We start from the raw sequence: 12,498 nt of genomic DNA, 5'->3' as shown, positions 1-12,498 counted from the left end.
AGCACTACATGATACCTCCCCATGATAAACACTCATTAGGAAGACACAGTTTTTTCCCTTCTTCTCCTTTTCAAAGCCGGCAACCATACGCCATAATTTCCCAAGTACGTCTGAACCCTTGCCATGCTTATCCCAGGCTCTGCCACCACCGCCAGCCTGGCCTAGCCCCTCCTTTGCTTCCTAAAGGCAAATAAGACAGATGAAAGGGGACTCAGTGTTCACCTTTTCATTTACAAAAGGTGCTTCAGTGGAAGGCTGGTGGGCTGTAGACAGCACGCAGCGATTTAGTAAATTCATTTTTAATCAAGTCTTTAATAAAACCATCTCAGGTCTTTATGTGGGCATCAAGGCAGCAATATAAGCACTCATTATTGTATTTCTTTTATACTTCAGTTAAAAGTTACCTTCCTTCTACACTGCATAATCATCAACCAGAGCAGCCAGCCAGCCCGGCCTTTCTGCACATCTTGGGTCTGGCAGCACTTCTAACCCCACAGCCGAGGCATGCACAATGCCATTCCCAGGCTCCCCAACCAGGGGTGAAACACTTTAATAATCCTATCGGCACAGCCCCAGAAGCGTGGCCTCGGCCCTGCCAGTGTCCTTGGCTGGTGACACAGCCACCAGTGGAGCACAGAGCTCAACGGACCTCCGTGGGACAGAGGCAGCCATGGCCAGTGGCATGAACTGGAAACAGACAGTCAGGGACAGGCAGAAGTGCTGGCATGGTGGGAAAAGGAGACTCAGGCTTGCTCCACTGCCTGCAACCCTCTGCACATCCTGGGGGCGGTGAGGTTTGAGAGTAACCTGAAGAGCAAAGATCTGTGCATTTTGATTGGGATGTTTTCCCCACACGTTGTCCTTTTTTTCCCAAGCCATTCCCCATTTCCAGACTGAAGCGCTCCAGGGACAGCCACTGCAGATATTTTCTGCCACCTCTGTGGGAGCTGCTGAAGAAATACCCAAATTGCCCTCATTCTTGCAACAGATACATTTCTGGGTGCTTCATGAACACTAAGGAATTATCTCTGTCTGCTGATGCCAGCAGCACAGCTTTAGACAGAGCAATGCTGAAGGAGATACAGATTGGGTGATACAAGTAACAGAGACATCAGAGCCTCAGCTAGGGTCTTAATTGCCTATTTCTAATTGCAGTGTCTCTCATCTCACTTCTATTGCTCTGCTGTGCCTACCTGACCAAGATAGGCTTCTTCTGGTTTTACCTAAACACAACGACCTGCTTCTCCTGGAAGACATTTATGAGTGGATTAATTGCACACAGTGAAAAGGGCCACCGAGGAGGAGATGCTGTCACAAGAGCTATCAGAGGCAGCTTGGTACCTCTGCGTGCATGCCAAGAGCGTGGACAGCCAAGGAGACCATGGAGGAGAGAGGCATGCTCTCCTGTTGCACAAACCTGTTGATTTGCAGCCTGCTCCTGTACGATGTAGCAGTTACCATGGCATGCAAAATGAGCACAATTTTTGCTGCTGGGCCTTGTTCTTACAACTCAGCTCTTTGACAGCAGTGCTCGGGCTGGAGTGCAATGCTGTCCTGGGAGAGCAAGCAACCCCTGTGCATCACTGAACCTCTCACCGCTCCTTTGAAGTGCGTTAACTGAGTGCCAGCACTGCCGGCTCTTTGGAGGGTGGCCATGGCTTTGGGACTTCTCGCAAAACCATTGCATAGATGAAGTAAAATCTGCTGTCCTTCTAGAGAATTTTAATCATCAACTTGTGTCAAAAGGGCTGGCTTCCCTCCCAACTTCTTCTGCCTTGGAGCCAAACCACTGCTCCAGATTTTGATGCAAATCCTGAGAATTATTTAGCAGCAGCAAGCAGCTCTTTTTTAAAAGCCAATGACACCAGTGCATTTTTGCCTAAAGGAAACATTGTTCTTTCTGGACAACTTTTCCTCCATTTTCCTCTAAGGCAGCACTGGGATATCTCAGGACTGTGTCTCTAAAATATTCATGTGACAGCTATTCATTATTCATGTCGGCTCACAATGCTCAATTCAGCGGTACTGCCAGCCTCAGCCTGACAAGCAGACCCACTAAGAAACCCCCCACAAAGCACCCCTGCAAGAACACCAAGACAGTTTTGCTCTGTGTACAACTGCAGCTGCTTGAACCCCCTTCTTTCCAGCCATGCTCAGAAGCATGCTGACACCGTAGGGAAAAGGGGAGCCCACTCCACAAGCTCCCCCACCTTTTGGTGAAGGTCTCGGTCCCCTCTAGGAAGAGCAGCACCCTGGGGAGGTTCTGAAGCAGGGCTGCCTGGCCAAGGCTGAGCCCTGAGAAGGCACCGACTCCGCTGGGGCCCTTAGGCAAGTTTTTTAGACTCCACTTCTTCCACCAGCCCTACGAAGATAAAATCACCTCCCTGTGTGGCAGGGTGGGGGAAGGTTAGAGAGAGCTGCCTGCACCTTTGAAGGTGCAAAGTGCCAGGTGGGAAGCTGGCAGGGGATTTCTCCAGCTCCTGGCGTGCTGGCTCTGCCTGGGCAGGCTTGTCCCTGCTGCCCACTGATGCCTGCACTGGCAGGGATGGCCCCACGGTGGCAGCCCCCAGGATGGGGTGTCAAGCAGAGGATGCTGCCCTGACACCACCTCTGCACCCCTTGGCTGGCAGCATGGCGGGTGGATGGGCGCCTGGCTCAGCCCCGCTGGCCTGGCGAGCCCCCCCGAGGGTGCCGTGGCCCCCGAGGGAGTGCTCTGCACCCCTGGCCGCCGGCTGCCCTTCTAATTATAGCTGCAGGCGCAGGAAGCGCCGGGGCCGCCTGCGCAGGAAGTGGGGTGTGCCACCCTCAGTGACTGAAAAACAACTGCAGCAGAGGTGTGCCGCCACCACCACGGCCCCGCTGAGCAGCACAGCCCTGGCCCTGGGACTGCCCTTGGGCCGTGGCACCCTGAGCGGCAACGGCATCGCCCTCGGTGCACCCAGGGAGATCCATGACCATTGCCATGTAGACCCCCTGTGGTTCTCAGGGCATCCTGGCATCACCTATGCCCCCAGCACTGACCGCCAGAGCCCCACCAGGGCAGGCCACCGGCAAGATGGCGTGCTGCTCCCCTTCAGAGAGGCAGGATGGCAGCAGGGCTGGCATGAGGCATCCATTAAGGGCTGTTTAGGATGCTTCTCCCTGAGCAGGAGATGCTGTCCCCTGCCCTGCCAACTCCTCTCAGGCTGCTCCAGCTCCCAGCAGCAGGCAGCCATCTGCAGACTCTACCTGTGAGACCTACCTGGCTGGCAGCCGGTGGGGCTGGGGCCCATGGTACTCTGCCTACCCCCATCAATGGCCCATGGGGCCCAGGTGCCACTCAGCCTTTCCGTTTTGTGGAAAGTCCTGACAGTTCAGTGTTTCCTTTGTCCCGGTTCAGAACAAAGAGTCGAAACTTCAATGTTTAGCATATTTACAGAGCCTCTGAAATACTCTGTTTTGGAAAACACTGAAACACCGGTATGAAATGTTTCATTTTGACTGTGTCACTTTGGCTGCTGTGGCATGCTGAGCTCTGTTGCTATCTGTGAGGAGAAAGGCTGGGATGTTTCCATACACTGACAAAATCAATACATTCCCATTGATTATTTTGCTCTTGTCATATCAGCTTTTCCCAGTTCCTTTTTCCCACTACTCTCCCCAACCAGGGACCAGCATCAGCTCCAGTTCCAGCTGCTGGGCGTGAAAACCATCCCTGAAACAGGGCTGCTCTCTGCAGGGTTTTACACTCTCCCATCAGGCAGGCCCAACATCCCCCCATGCCACAGCAGAGCAGCCAGCACAGGCAGTCTGGCATCCCCCTCTAACGGAGGCAGGGGGCAGCTGCCTGCCTGCGAGCACCCCGGCGGGGCAGCATGCACCCTGGAGCCTACAGGCTTGTGGTGGGGTGCAACCATGGGCTCCAGCGCAGACTAGAGCAGCCAGGGGAGGAGCAGGATGGAGCGGGGCAGGGAGGGGGTCTGCCAAGGGCCAAGTGCAGCACTCGCTGCGCCATCAGCACAGGGCAGGCTGGGCCACAGGGGAGAGATGGTATCTTACAGACTTTCCCACGGCTCATACAAGCTCTCCAGGCGGGTGCATGCAGGCAGGTGATGCTCAGTAGCTGCTGGTGTATTGCATAAATAGAGAGCAGGCTGCTGTACTTCCCGCGGGCTACAGCGCCGGGCAGATAAGCCCCCCGCAGCGCCCATGTCCTACACAGTATGGGTGCTGCTGGCCTCACAGGTGGGGAGGGAGCCTCGTGCTCGCTGGGAACCAGGCAGCATGCCCTGGCCCTGCGGGGCAGGCTCCCCTCTCATTGTGCCTCAGCTTCTCCTCCTGGCAGCAAAAGATGGACATCCAGCATCCCAGGAATAGCCCCACGCTTAGGGCAGGTGCTGCAAGCTTAACTGGGCTGCTCCCTGCTGCCAGACATCACGCACACACTGTGGCACAGCTCCTCAGCCCAGCACGGGACTAGAAGGGGTCAGCATTTTGTTCGGGAATTGCCACCACAGGCCACAATTTGCAATGTGCTTTTCTGTTGCTGAAGCATGTGGGGGTTCTCCACGCCCAGAACTGAAGTAGCTGCTATGAAGCAGGAAAGAGATGATCCTGAAGCTAATGGGGCCCACTAGTGAAGCCAGGAAGGCTGCAGTGGTCTCTGGCACACCAGCTGGTGAGCAAGCACAGTGAGGAACTGAGCTGAGACAGCTTCTATCCTCGAGCAGGGCTGTAACCACAAGACACCCTCCTGCAGCTGCACTTCCAGCTGGCGCAGAGGCAGCTATGCTGGGGGTGCTGCTGCTTGCCAGCCACCACCTGGAGTCCCCAGGGAGCCTCAGAGGGGCTGATGAGGAAACCTCTGCCCCAAGAAGGCAACGCCAAAATGGAAGTGCTGCTCACCTGGGGACTGGGGAGGTGGTGGGGAGGTCAAGGGGACTGGAGCTGCTCCTCACCTTTCATGCTGCTGGGGTTTGCAGACAGATATGTCCAAGGGCTGTTGGAGACACATGGGGCTCAGCAGCCTGTGCGAGCCATGCTGTGAAAATTTAAGGTCTTCATTTCTAACATGGGTTACTTTAATCGAGGTGGCAGAGGCACCTGCCCAGCACGCCTCTGCAAACAGCTCTGCGGTAGTAATTACCACAAGTGTCCGTGTGGTAGTGCCAGCCCCGGCTGCCGCTAACCTCCCTCTGGAGGCAGTGCCGCAGGGAGGCGTGGGGGGCTCCTTGCCCACTCCATCCCACCTGGAGCAAACACCCGCCTGCAGACCCATCAGCCTGAGACCCAGGACAGACTCCTCTGCCCACAGGCAGAGGCAGGCAGGGCTTTGGCAAGGCAAGTCCCACTCCTGTGAAGTGTCTGCTGCGCCCACACATCTCAGAGGAGCAGTCGGGGTTGCTCTCAGCCTCGCAGCTCACATACGCCGTTCAGGGAGGTGGCAGCCACTGAGCACGGGGCACACGTGGGTCTGGGGGTGCAAGCCAGGAGCTGCAGGCTCTCAGTGCAGTGGTTCAGCAAGATGCCTCAAGGGGAGAAGGCAGCTCTGTGGGCGCTGTGGGAGTGCCACACCATGTCTGAGTGTTGCATGTCACCCTAAGCCGTTGGATTTATTTTATGTGCACAGCAGTGTCTTCTGTTTTCACCTTGCAAGACAAAGACGACAAAGGAAAAGCACATTGGATGCTTCTGGAGATGAAATCAATTAGTCGTACAAACCAAAGTCTTTCTCTCCCTGTTATGCAGCGGGATGGTCCTGCAGGCTGGCAGGAGCTATCTGCAGTGGGCTGCAGCACGACGCACAGCCCCTTCTGCCCACCGCACTGACAGTGCTGGGGGGGCTCCCAGCCCCCAGCCTGTGTCAGGCCGGCCAGGGCTGAAAGCAGGGACCCCCTGGCTGGGGTGGGCTGCTGCTGGGCACCACCAGCTGGGGCAGACCTCAGCCCCTCACCTGCCGTCCTGCAGAGTCCCAGTGGGACTTTGCCCAGGAGGCAGAGAGCTCGGTGCTGAGCCCAGACGAGCATCGCCATGGGTGCTGGGCTTTATGCCAAGGGGCCCAGCCAGCTTGCCCCGGACATGCAAGGGCTCGTGTGCGCTGGCCAGTGCGCCCCCGGCCCATGCAGCTCGCCAACTGCAGTTTTTCCATAGGAAAGCAGGAGCGTTAACATCTCAGGGCCAACAACATCCTTCCTAACGCTGCAAAACTGCTGTGCTGGAGCTGCCGAGGACAGGAAATGCAGCGTGTTACAGCTCCACACCCACCACCGGCCTCTGGAAACCATAGAAGTAGTCAGGCGTCCCCGGTACCAGCTGTGGCTTAGAAGCCTCAGGAGATGGTGTTGATGACGCTGACCTCCAATGAGGGGGTATTTTTGAAATGTAAGCAGATGGGTAAGTGTTTTTAATAATTTGGCACCAGTCACTGTGGTTACTTGCAGTTCCCAAGTAATCTGCTAGATGGCATAATGTAATAATAAAAATAATGAAATACCTATACCGATACACGGGTTTGTTTTAATTGATCCAAACTCTAGAAATGATTTGTCAAATAATTTAAGCAGGTGTTTACGTATTTCACTGCACGAGTACGTACCGCTCCCCTTTTGTCGGGCGTTTACTAAAACCCTGATGAAGTGCTGTTCTCTGCAACCATGGAATTTCTCTTCTTTCTGGCAGAGGATATGATACATGACACGAGAAGCTATAGCAACGACACAGAGACCAACTTTCCAAAGCTCTCATTATGTCTGTGACTGTACTCGAGCAACCCCAGCAAGAAATTACAAGACAGCTTCTTGTTATTCGGCTGCTGCGTTCAGATAAAGAGCAAAGCATTACTCATCCATAATAGCTTTTATTTGCTGCAGGCCCTTCAGCTCTCAGAGCCGGCCTAACCAAATCAAAGGGAAGAGATTATGTTGCAAGAGTGGGACTCCTGCACGGCACGCCCTGGCCGGGAAGGCTGCTGGGGTTTGCGTTCTCCCGGGCGTGGGGACTCGGGATTTTCGTCGGTTTGGGAGGTTTTGAGCTGCCGGTCCTCCCCACGCCGTGCCCCGCCAGCTGGGAGGCAGGCGGGCCACGGGAGGGGACCCACGGCGGCCCGGCGGCGGCCGGTGCCCCCCCGCGGTGGCCGCGCCACGGACCGGAGCGAGCGGGGCCGAGGGGGTCCGCCCCGTCCGGGCTGGTACCGCCCCGTGCCCGCCCCCCGCCCGCCCCACGGCGCGGCGCGGCGGGGCCGGGAGCAGGAGCGGGGCCGGGAGCGGGAGCGGGGAGCCGCGGCGAGCAGCTCGGCGGCGGCTCGGCGGGCAGCGGGCGCTCCGCCCTCGGTGCGCGGAGCCTCCCCTCTCCGCGCCCGCGGAGCGCCGGCGCCCGCCTATATCTACGGCCGCGGCGGCCCGTCGCCCGCAAGGATGTGAGGCGGGCGGGCAGCCCAGCCGCCGCCGCCGCCGTGGCATGCCCCCCCGCGCCCGGAGCCGTCGGCGCGGCGCCTAGCCGCGGCTCGGCGGGGCGATGCTGCCCTGGAAGCGGAGCAAGGTGGAGCTGGTGGCGGGCGAGGCGCGGCGGCAGAGCAAGCCCAAGGGGTACGCGGTCAGCGTGCACTACTCGGCACTCACCTCGCTGGCCCGCGCCTGCCCCGAGAGCGCCCTGCACCGCGTGGGCAGCATGTTCCGCTCCAAGCGGCGGAAATTCCGCGTGACCAGCGAGGACCCCACGTACACCGTGCTCTACCTGGGCAACGCCACCACCATCCAGTCCAAGGGCGAGGGCTGCACCGACCTGGCCGTCTGCAAGATCTGGAGCAAGAGCGAGGCGGGCCGACAGGGCACCAAGATGAAGCTGACCATCAGCGCGCAGGGCATCCGCATGGCCCACGCCGAGGACAAGGGGCTGCGCCGGCCCGGCCACCTCTACCTGCTGCACCGGGTCACCTACTGCGTGGCCGACCCGCGCCTGCCCCGCGTCTTCGCCTGGATCTACCGCCACGAGCTGAAGCACAAAGCGGTGATGCTGCGCTGCCACGCCGTGCTCGTCTCCAAGCCCGAGAAGGCGAAGGCCATGGCCCTGCTGCTCTACCAGACCTCGGCCACGGCGCTGGCCGAGTTCCGCCGGCTGAAGAAGCGGGACGACGCCCGGCACCAGCAGCAGCAGCTGGTGGGCGAGCAGAGCATCCCGCTGGTGCCGCTGCGCAAGCTGCTCAACGGGCAGTGCTGCTACAAGCCGCCGGTGGAGCGGAGCCGCAGCGCGCCCAAGCTGGGCTCCATCACGGAGGACCTGCTGGGCGAGGAGCAGGAGGAGCGGGCCATGCACTGCGACTGCGAGGACATCCTGGAGGCGCTGGGCGAGCCCGAGGGCGAGCTGCTGCGCGCCGGCGCCGGCCGCGGCGAGGGCCCGGAGCTGGGCCAGCTCCTCCGCGACCTGGGCGAGCTCAGCCTAGGGAACGACCTGCGCTCGCTGCGCGCCGACCTCCGCGTCCGCCGGCTGCTCTCCGGCGAGAGCACGGGCAGCGAGTCCTCTCTGGAGAGCAATGGCCCGGAGGGCGCCGCCCCGCCCTGCAACGGCGCCGAGCAGCCGCCCCCCGGCGACCCCGAGACCGGCTGAGCGCTCGGGCCCCTCCGGGCGTGCGCGGCCCCGCTGCGGCCCCGCCGGCAGCGCTCGGGTCCCTCCGGGCGTGCACGCTCCCTTCGCGGCGCACCGGGTCCCTCCCGGAGTGCACGGTCCCCTCGGGGCATGCACGGCCCCGCCGGGTCGCACCGGGGCCCTCCGGGCGTGCAGGGTCCCCCCGGGCGCATCGCACCCCTGCGGCGCCACCGCGTCCCGCAGCATCCCGGGGAGCGGCCGCCCTTCCCGGTGCCGGCGGCGGCCGGAGCCGGGCCCCAGCCCGCCGTGGCCCGAGGAGGGGAGGCGGCCGCGGGCTGTTTACCTCCGGCTCAGCCCTTGAAGATCTGCCAAATTCCTGGAATAGCTTTCCCCGGGGAGGGCGGCGGGAGGGAGGTGTTGCGCCTTGTTTACAGACAGAAATCTCACATCCGAGACGGCCCCCCCGCCGTTTTCTCCATTAAAGTCACTCCATCGTGCTGTCGTGTCCGAGAGGTTTGCACTGTTGTGAAATTTTTTTTTTATTAATTATTATTTTTATGTTAGACCCTTTTTTGGGCCCTGGCCCTGTCCCCAGTCTCAATGCTCTAGATCTTTTGCTGTGCAAAAGAAGACTCTACTTGTGGCTGTTCACCTGTACATAGGGAAATGTATGCAAATACATTTTGTTATTTTTAAGAACACCACCATTGTGATCTCCTCTGTTTGCACATAACGTGAAGAAAATAAAGATGACTAATTTAAAAGAAACGGCTCGCTGTGGCAATTTGGCCAGTCTGCGTGTGCTTAACTGTAAGGAGATGGGGGTGGGGGGAGATCCCTTGGGATGTGTTGTAGCTGCAGGAGGGCACCCCGCAGAAAGGCCCTTGCAAGCACCAAGTGGGATTCCTGAGCCAGCTGGAAATCTTACGCTGTGGGGATACACACCAGGCACTTGAGATCTCTTATAAGACACAGGGATGAGGTTTTCTCTCTGCAGCCTGTAATGACGGGGACAGGAACATGCGAGAAGCCTTGTGTCAGGGCTCGCTTTGGCTAAATTGGAGGCTCAAGAAACCTAACGGCATGGTTCTGAGGCTGCTGTGTGGCTCGCGCGGGGCAAGCTGCCCCTCGCTAGCATGCTTATGGGTGCAGGGAGCGCTGTGCAGCCCTCGTGGCACCACTGCTGCAGATGATCCATCACTGCTTGCAGCATTAGCCCAAGAAAAATTCATAACCTCACCCGGGGTAAGCAGTGAAGTTGATTAGCCATGGGGCTGCTGCAGTATTTTTAGCTGTAAATCTGTTTGTAAGAGCAGGCTCCCAGGGTAGTAGAGATGTTCCGGTTTCATCTGTCCCCAAGTGGAGGTATCAATTAAGAGATAATTAATCTGGCATTTCTGATGTCTAAATGTCTTCCACTGTGCCTGTGCTGCAATCAGGTGAGTTGCAGGAATGTCAATGAAAAGCCCAAGCAGCTGCCAGGGCCAGGCCATGCTCCTTGTGCAAGGAGCCAGCCTCCAGACTTCCAAATATCTCATTAAAACAGATTGCAAAATCTGCCACCGAACCAGTGAGAATCTTCTACCATTGCCTCAGCGTGAGTCAAGCTGAGGAGGTAGTCGCTCTGGGGCATTTTGCCTGGGAAGGGGTAATGGTGAGAGCAGGGAGCCCCCCTCGAAGCAGGCGCCTTCTTGCCCAGGTCACGCTCAGCCGTGATGGGCAGCAAGATGTAGCAGGTGGCAGTGGCCACAGCTGGATTTGAGCACGCTCAGGCTGGCACTGCTGTGACACACCTCACAAAAGAAAAAGCGCATCTTGCAGCTCTTCCCTCGCCTTTCCCGGGGAGGGGAAGGGCAGGTGGTGAGGGGGAAATGAAACACCCAGGAAAGTGTATCCTGCAGGGCTTTCCCCAGGGTGGGGGCTGTGAGGCTGCCTTGCCTGCATGGGGGACCTGCAGCACCTGGAGATCGCGAGTGCCGCAGGTCTAGACCCAGGATGCTCTGCTACTGCTCTCTCCTGGGGCGGGGGGAGCAGGCAGCACTTGGAGAAGGGCAGTGGTACAACACCCAGAAAGCAGGGCACGCCGGGGGATGCACAGCTGGTTTGAGCTAACCCCAGTCACTGAATGACCGGGCAGTGTTTGCTTTTACATTCTCTGTGTGTGCTTAAAGGCAGCTAATGGCATTAGCTCTGTCAATGCCTTTCCTCGCTCCAGAAGAGCCATCACGTCTGCAGCAGAAAGGAAAGGTTTTTATCGCATGCCGGAGCTGAAAGCAGAATTCCCCAAGCAGCACCAGCAGCAGCCAGGGCTGAAGCATTTCCCCTTGAAGCCATTAGCAGAGCTACTGTGCAGTTTCCTTAGAGGCCAGTACAGATCATTAGCTGTAAATGTAGGTTCCAAACCCCTTTGTGCCTGGGATATTTTGGTACTGGAACCATAGGAAAAAAACTCAGACAGATGTCTGCAGTGGTAGTGCGAGGTTATTCATGTGTGCTTAACTGCTGTGTCCTCCCCGTAGCAGCATGCATGGGCCTGCAAATGAGAACAAGTGCATGTGAGGAGAAAAAGGTCATTATATTTTCTGCACAGCAAGTTTGAAGGAGCATCTCCCTAGGATAAGAGAAGGAGGAGAGAGTGAGACCTTCTCTGCAATAGGTTCAAGTAAAGGGCTGAGGTGCTCATGATATTCCTTTGAAAGAAGTAGCTTCTTGCAGATCTGAAAAGCCTGTTGCTGGCTGATGGGGTGGCAGCCTGGGAGGAGAGCAGGGCTTTGGGAAAGGCCTCTGTGGGACATGCAGCCTCTGCTGACTGAGTTGAGCCTGTTCCTGTCTCTGGCTGTGCTCCCATCGGTAGAGAACAAACCGTTCTGTGGTCTCTGCTCCGCACTGGGGCTGATGCCAGCCCCTGCACCAGGACTGCTCCCCGCAGCTGAGGTGCAGCGTCCCACTGAGCACGGCATGGCATCTGCTCAGCTGTTGGCAGAGACACGCGTTGCCCCCCATTGATCGGGCTCCATCCATCAGTGCTAACTCAGCTCTACAGTGGTGAATCAGCCCAACGCAGCTGAGACGCGCGGGCTGCACAAAGAGCAGTGCAGCCTCTGAAACACTGCTCCAGTCAGCAGCTCCGTCCTGCCGCTGCTTTCCCCCCTGGCTCCAGGGACAGGGCTGCAAAGGAGAGTAAAGGCAGCCTGATTGCTCTGCTGGGAGGTTTGGACTGTGTAGGGAGAAGTCAAATGCGGGAGCAGATGTTTGCAGAATTAGAAGTCAAGCATTGCTATCTGCCACTGGTGCAAATCACTGCCCTCCTCACCAACACATCAGCCACAGCTCAGCGGGCTGTGCTACTGCCTCGGCTCGGGCAGCCCTTGGAGGTTTCCAGCACAGCAAGGTTAAACACTGAGCTCCACACAGCACTGACCTAGCAGACAGCATGTGGTGAGTTGGCCAGAAAATACCCATAACATGCTGCAACACTAGGAAGGACAATGATCCTGCTCCAAAAGCTTCAGCTGTTGGTTCAAATCCAGCACATGGGTCTGATGCTTTGGCAAGTCAGCTTAGGTACCCCACCAGGGGCCTGAGATTTCCAGAGCATGTTACAGCTGAACAGAGTATGTGATCATTCCAGGCAACAACAATTCCATTCCCTGGATATGAAGAAATTAAGGGAAAAAGAACACTTGCCACTAATACTATTTGTTGACTTTGTGTATTTGCTGGTGTACTCCAGACTTGCTCCTGCACATAGGTAATGAGGCTGAGGGGGCCACCCAAATGCGGAACTGTTTGCAGGATCCCACGAGCAGCTTCTTGGTTTTTTTCAGCCCTTAGCATGCCCTTCTCCTGTCCTTAGGTCTTCCTCATCCACAACAGGAAAAAATAGCATTTACAACCAGAAAAATTAGCTAGTGGTCAAGTGGAGTGAGCCAGGTCACA

General features: G+C 57.7%; 1 protein-coding gene across 2 annotated transcripts; it reads left to right on the top strand.

The window, feature by feature from the left end:
- The first annotated feature begins 6,275 nt into the window (after nucleotides 1–6,275).
- Nucleotides 6,276–9,327, top strand: FAM43A (family with sequence similarity 43 member A). 2 transcript variants are annotated; one of them, XR_012661523.1, is made up of 3 exons: nucleotides 6,276–6,372; nucleotides 6,658–8,677; nucleotides 8,755–9,327. XR_012661523.1 is itself a non-coding variant. In XM_075098926.1 (2 exons), the coding sequence occupies exon 2, from the start codon at nucleotides 7,492–7,494 to the stop codon at nucleotides 8,578–8,580; it is 1,089 nt and encodes a 362-aa protein (XP_074955027.1). In that variant the 5' UTR covers nucleotides 6,276–6,372; nucleotides 6,658–7,491; the 3' UTR covers nucleotides 8,581–9,327. The 2 variants fall into 2 exon arrangements, 1 of the variants encoding a protein (XP_074955027.1); XM_075098926.1 differs by having other exon boundaries at nucleotides 6,658–9,327.
- The last annotated feature ends 3,171 nt before the right edge of the window (nucleotides 9,328–12,498 follow it).

The sequence above is a fragment of the Phalacrocorax aristotelis genome, chromosome 7, assembly GCF_949628215.1.
Source record: "Phalacrocorax aristotelis chromosome 7, bGulAri2.1, whole genome shotgun sequence".
NCBI classification, from domain to species: Eukaryota; Metazoa; Chordata; class Aves; order Suliformes; family Phalacrocoracidae; genus Phalacrocorax; species Phalacrocorax aristotelis.
The sequence above is the reverse complement of the archived record's forward strand: the minus strand, read 5'-3'. Positions and strand labels throughout refer to the sequence as shown.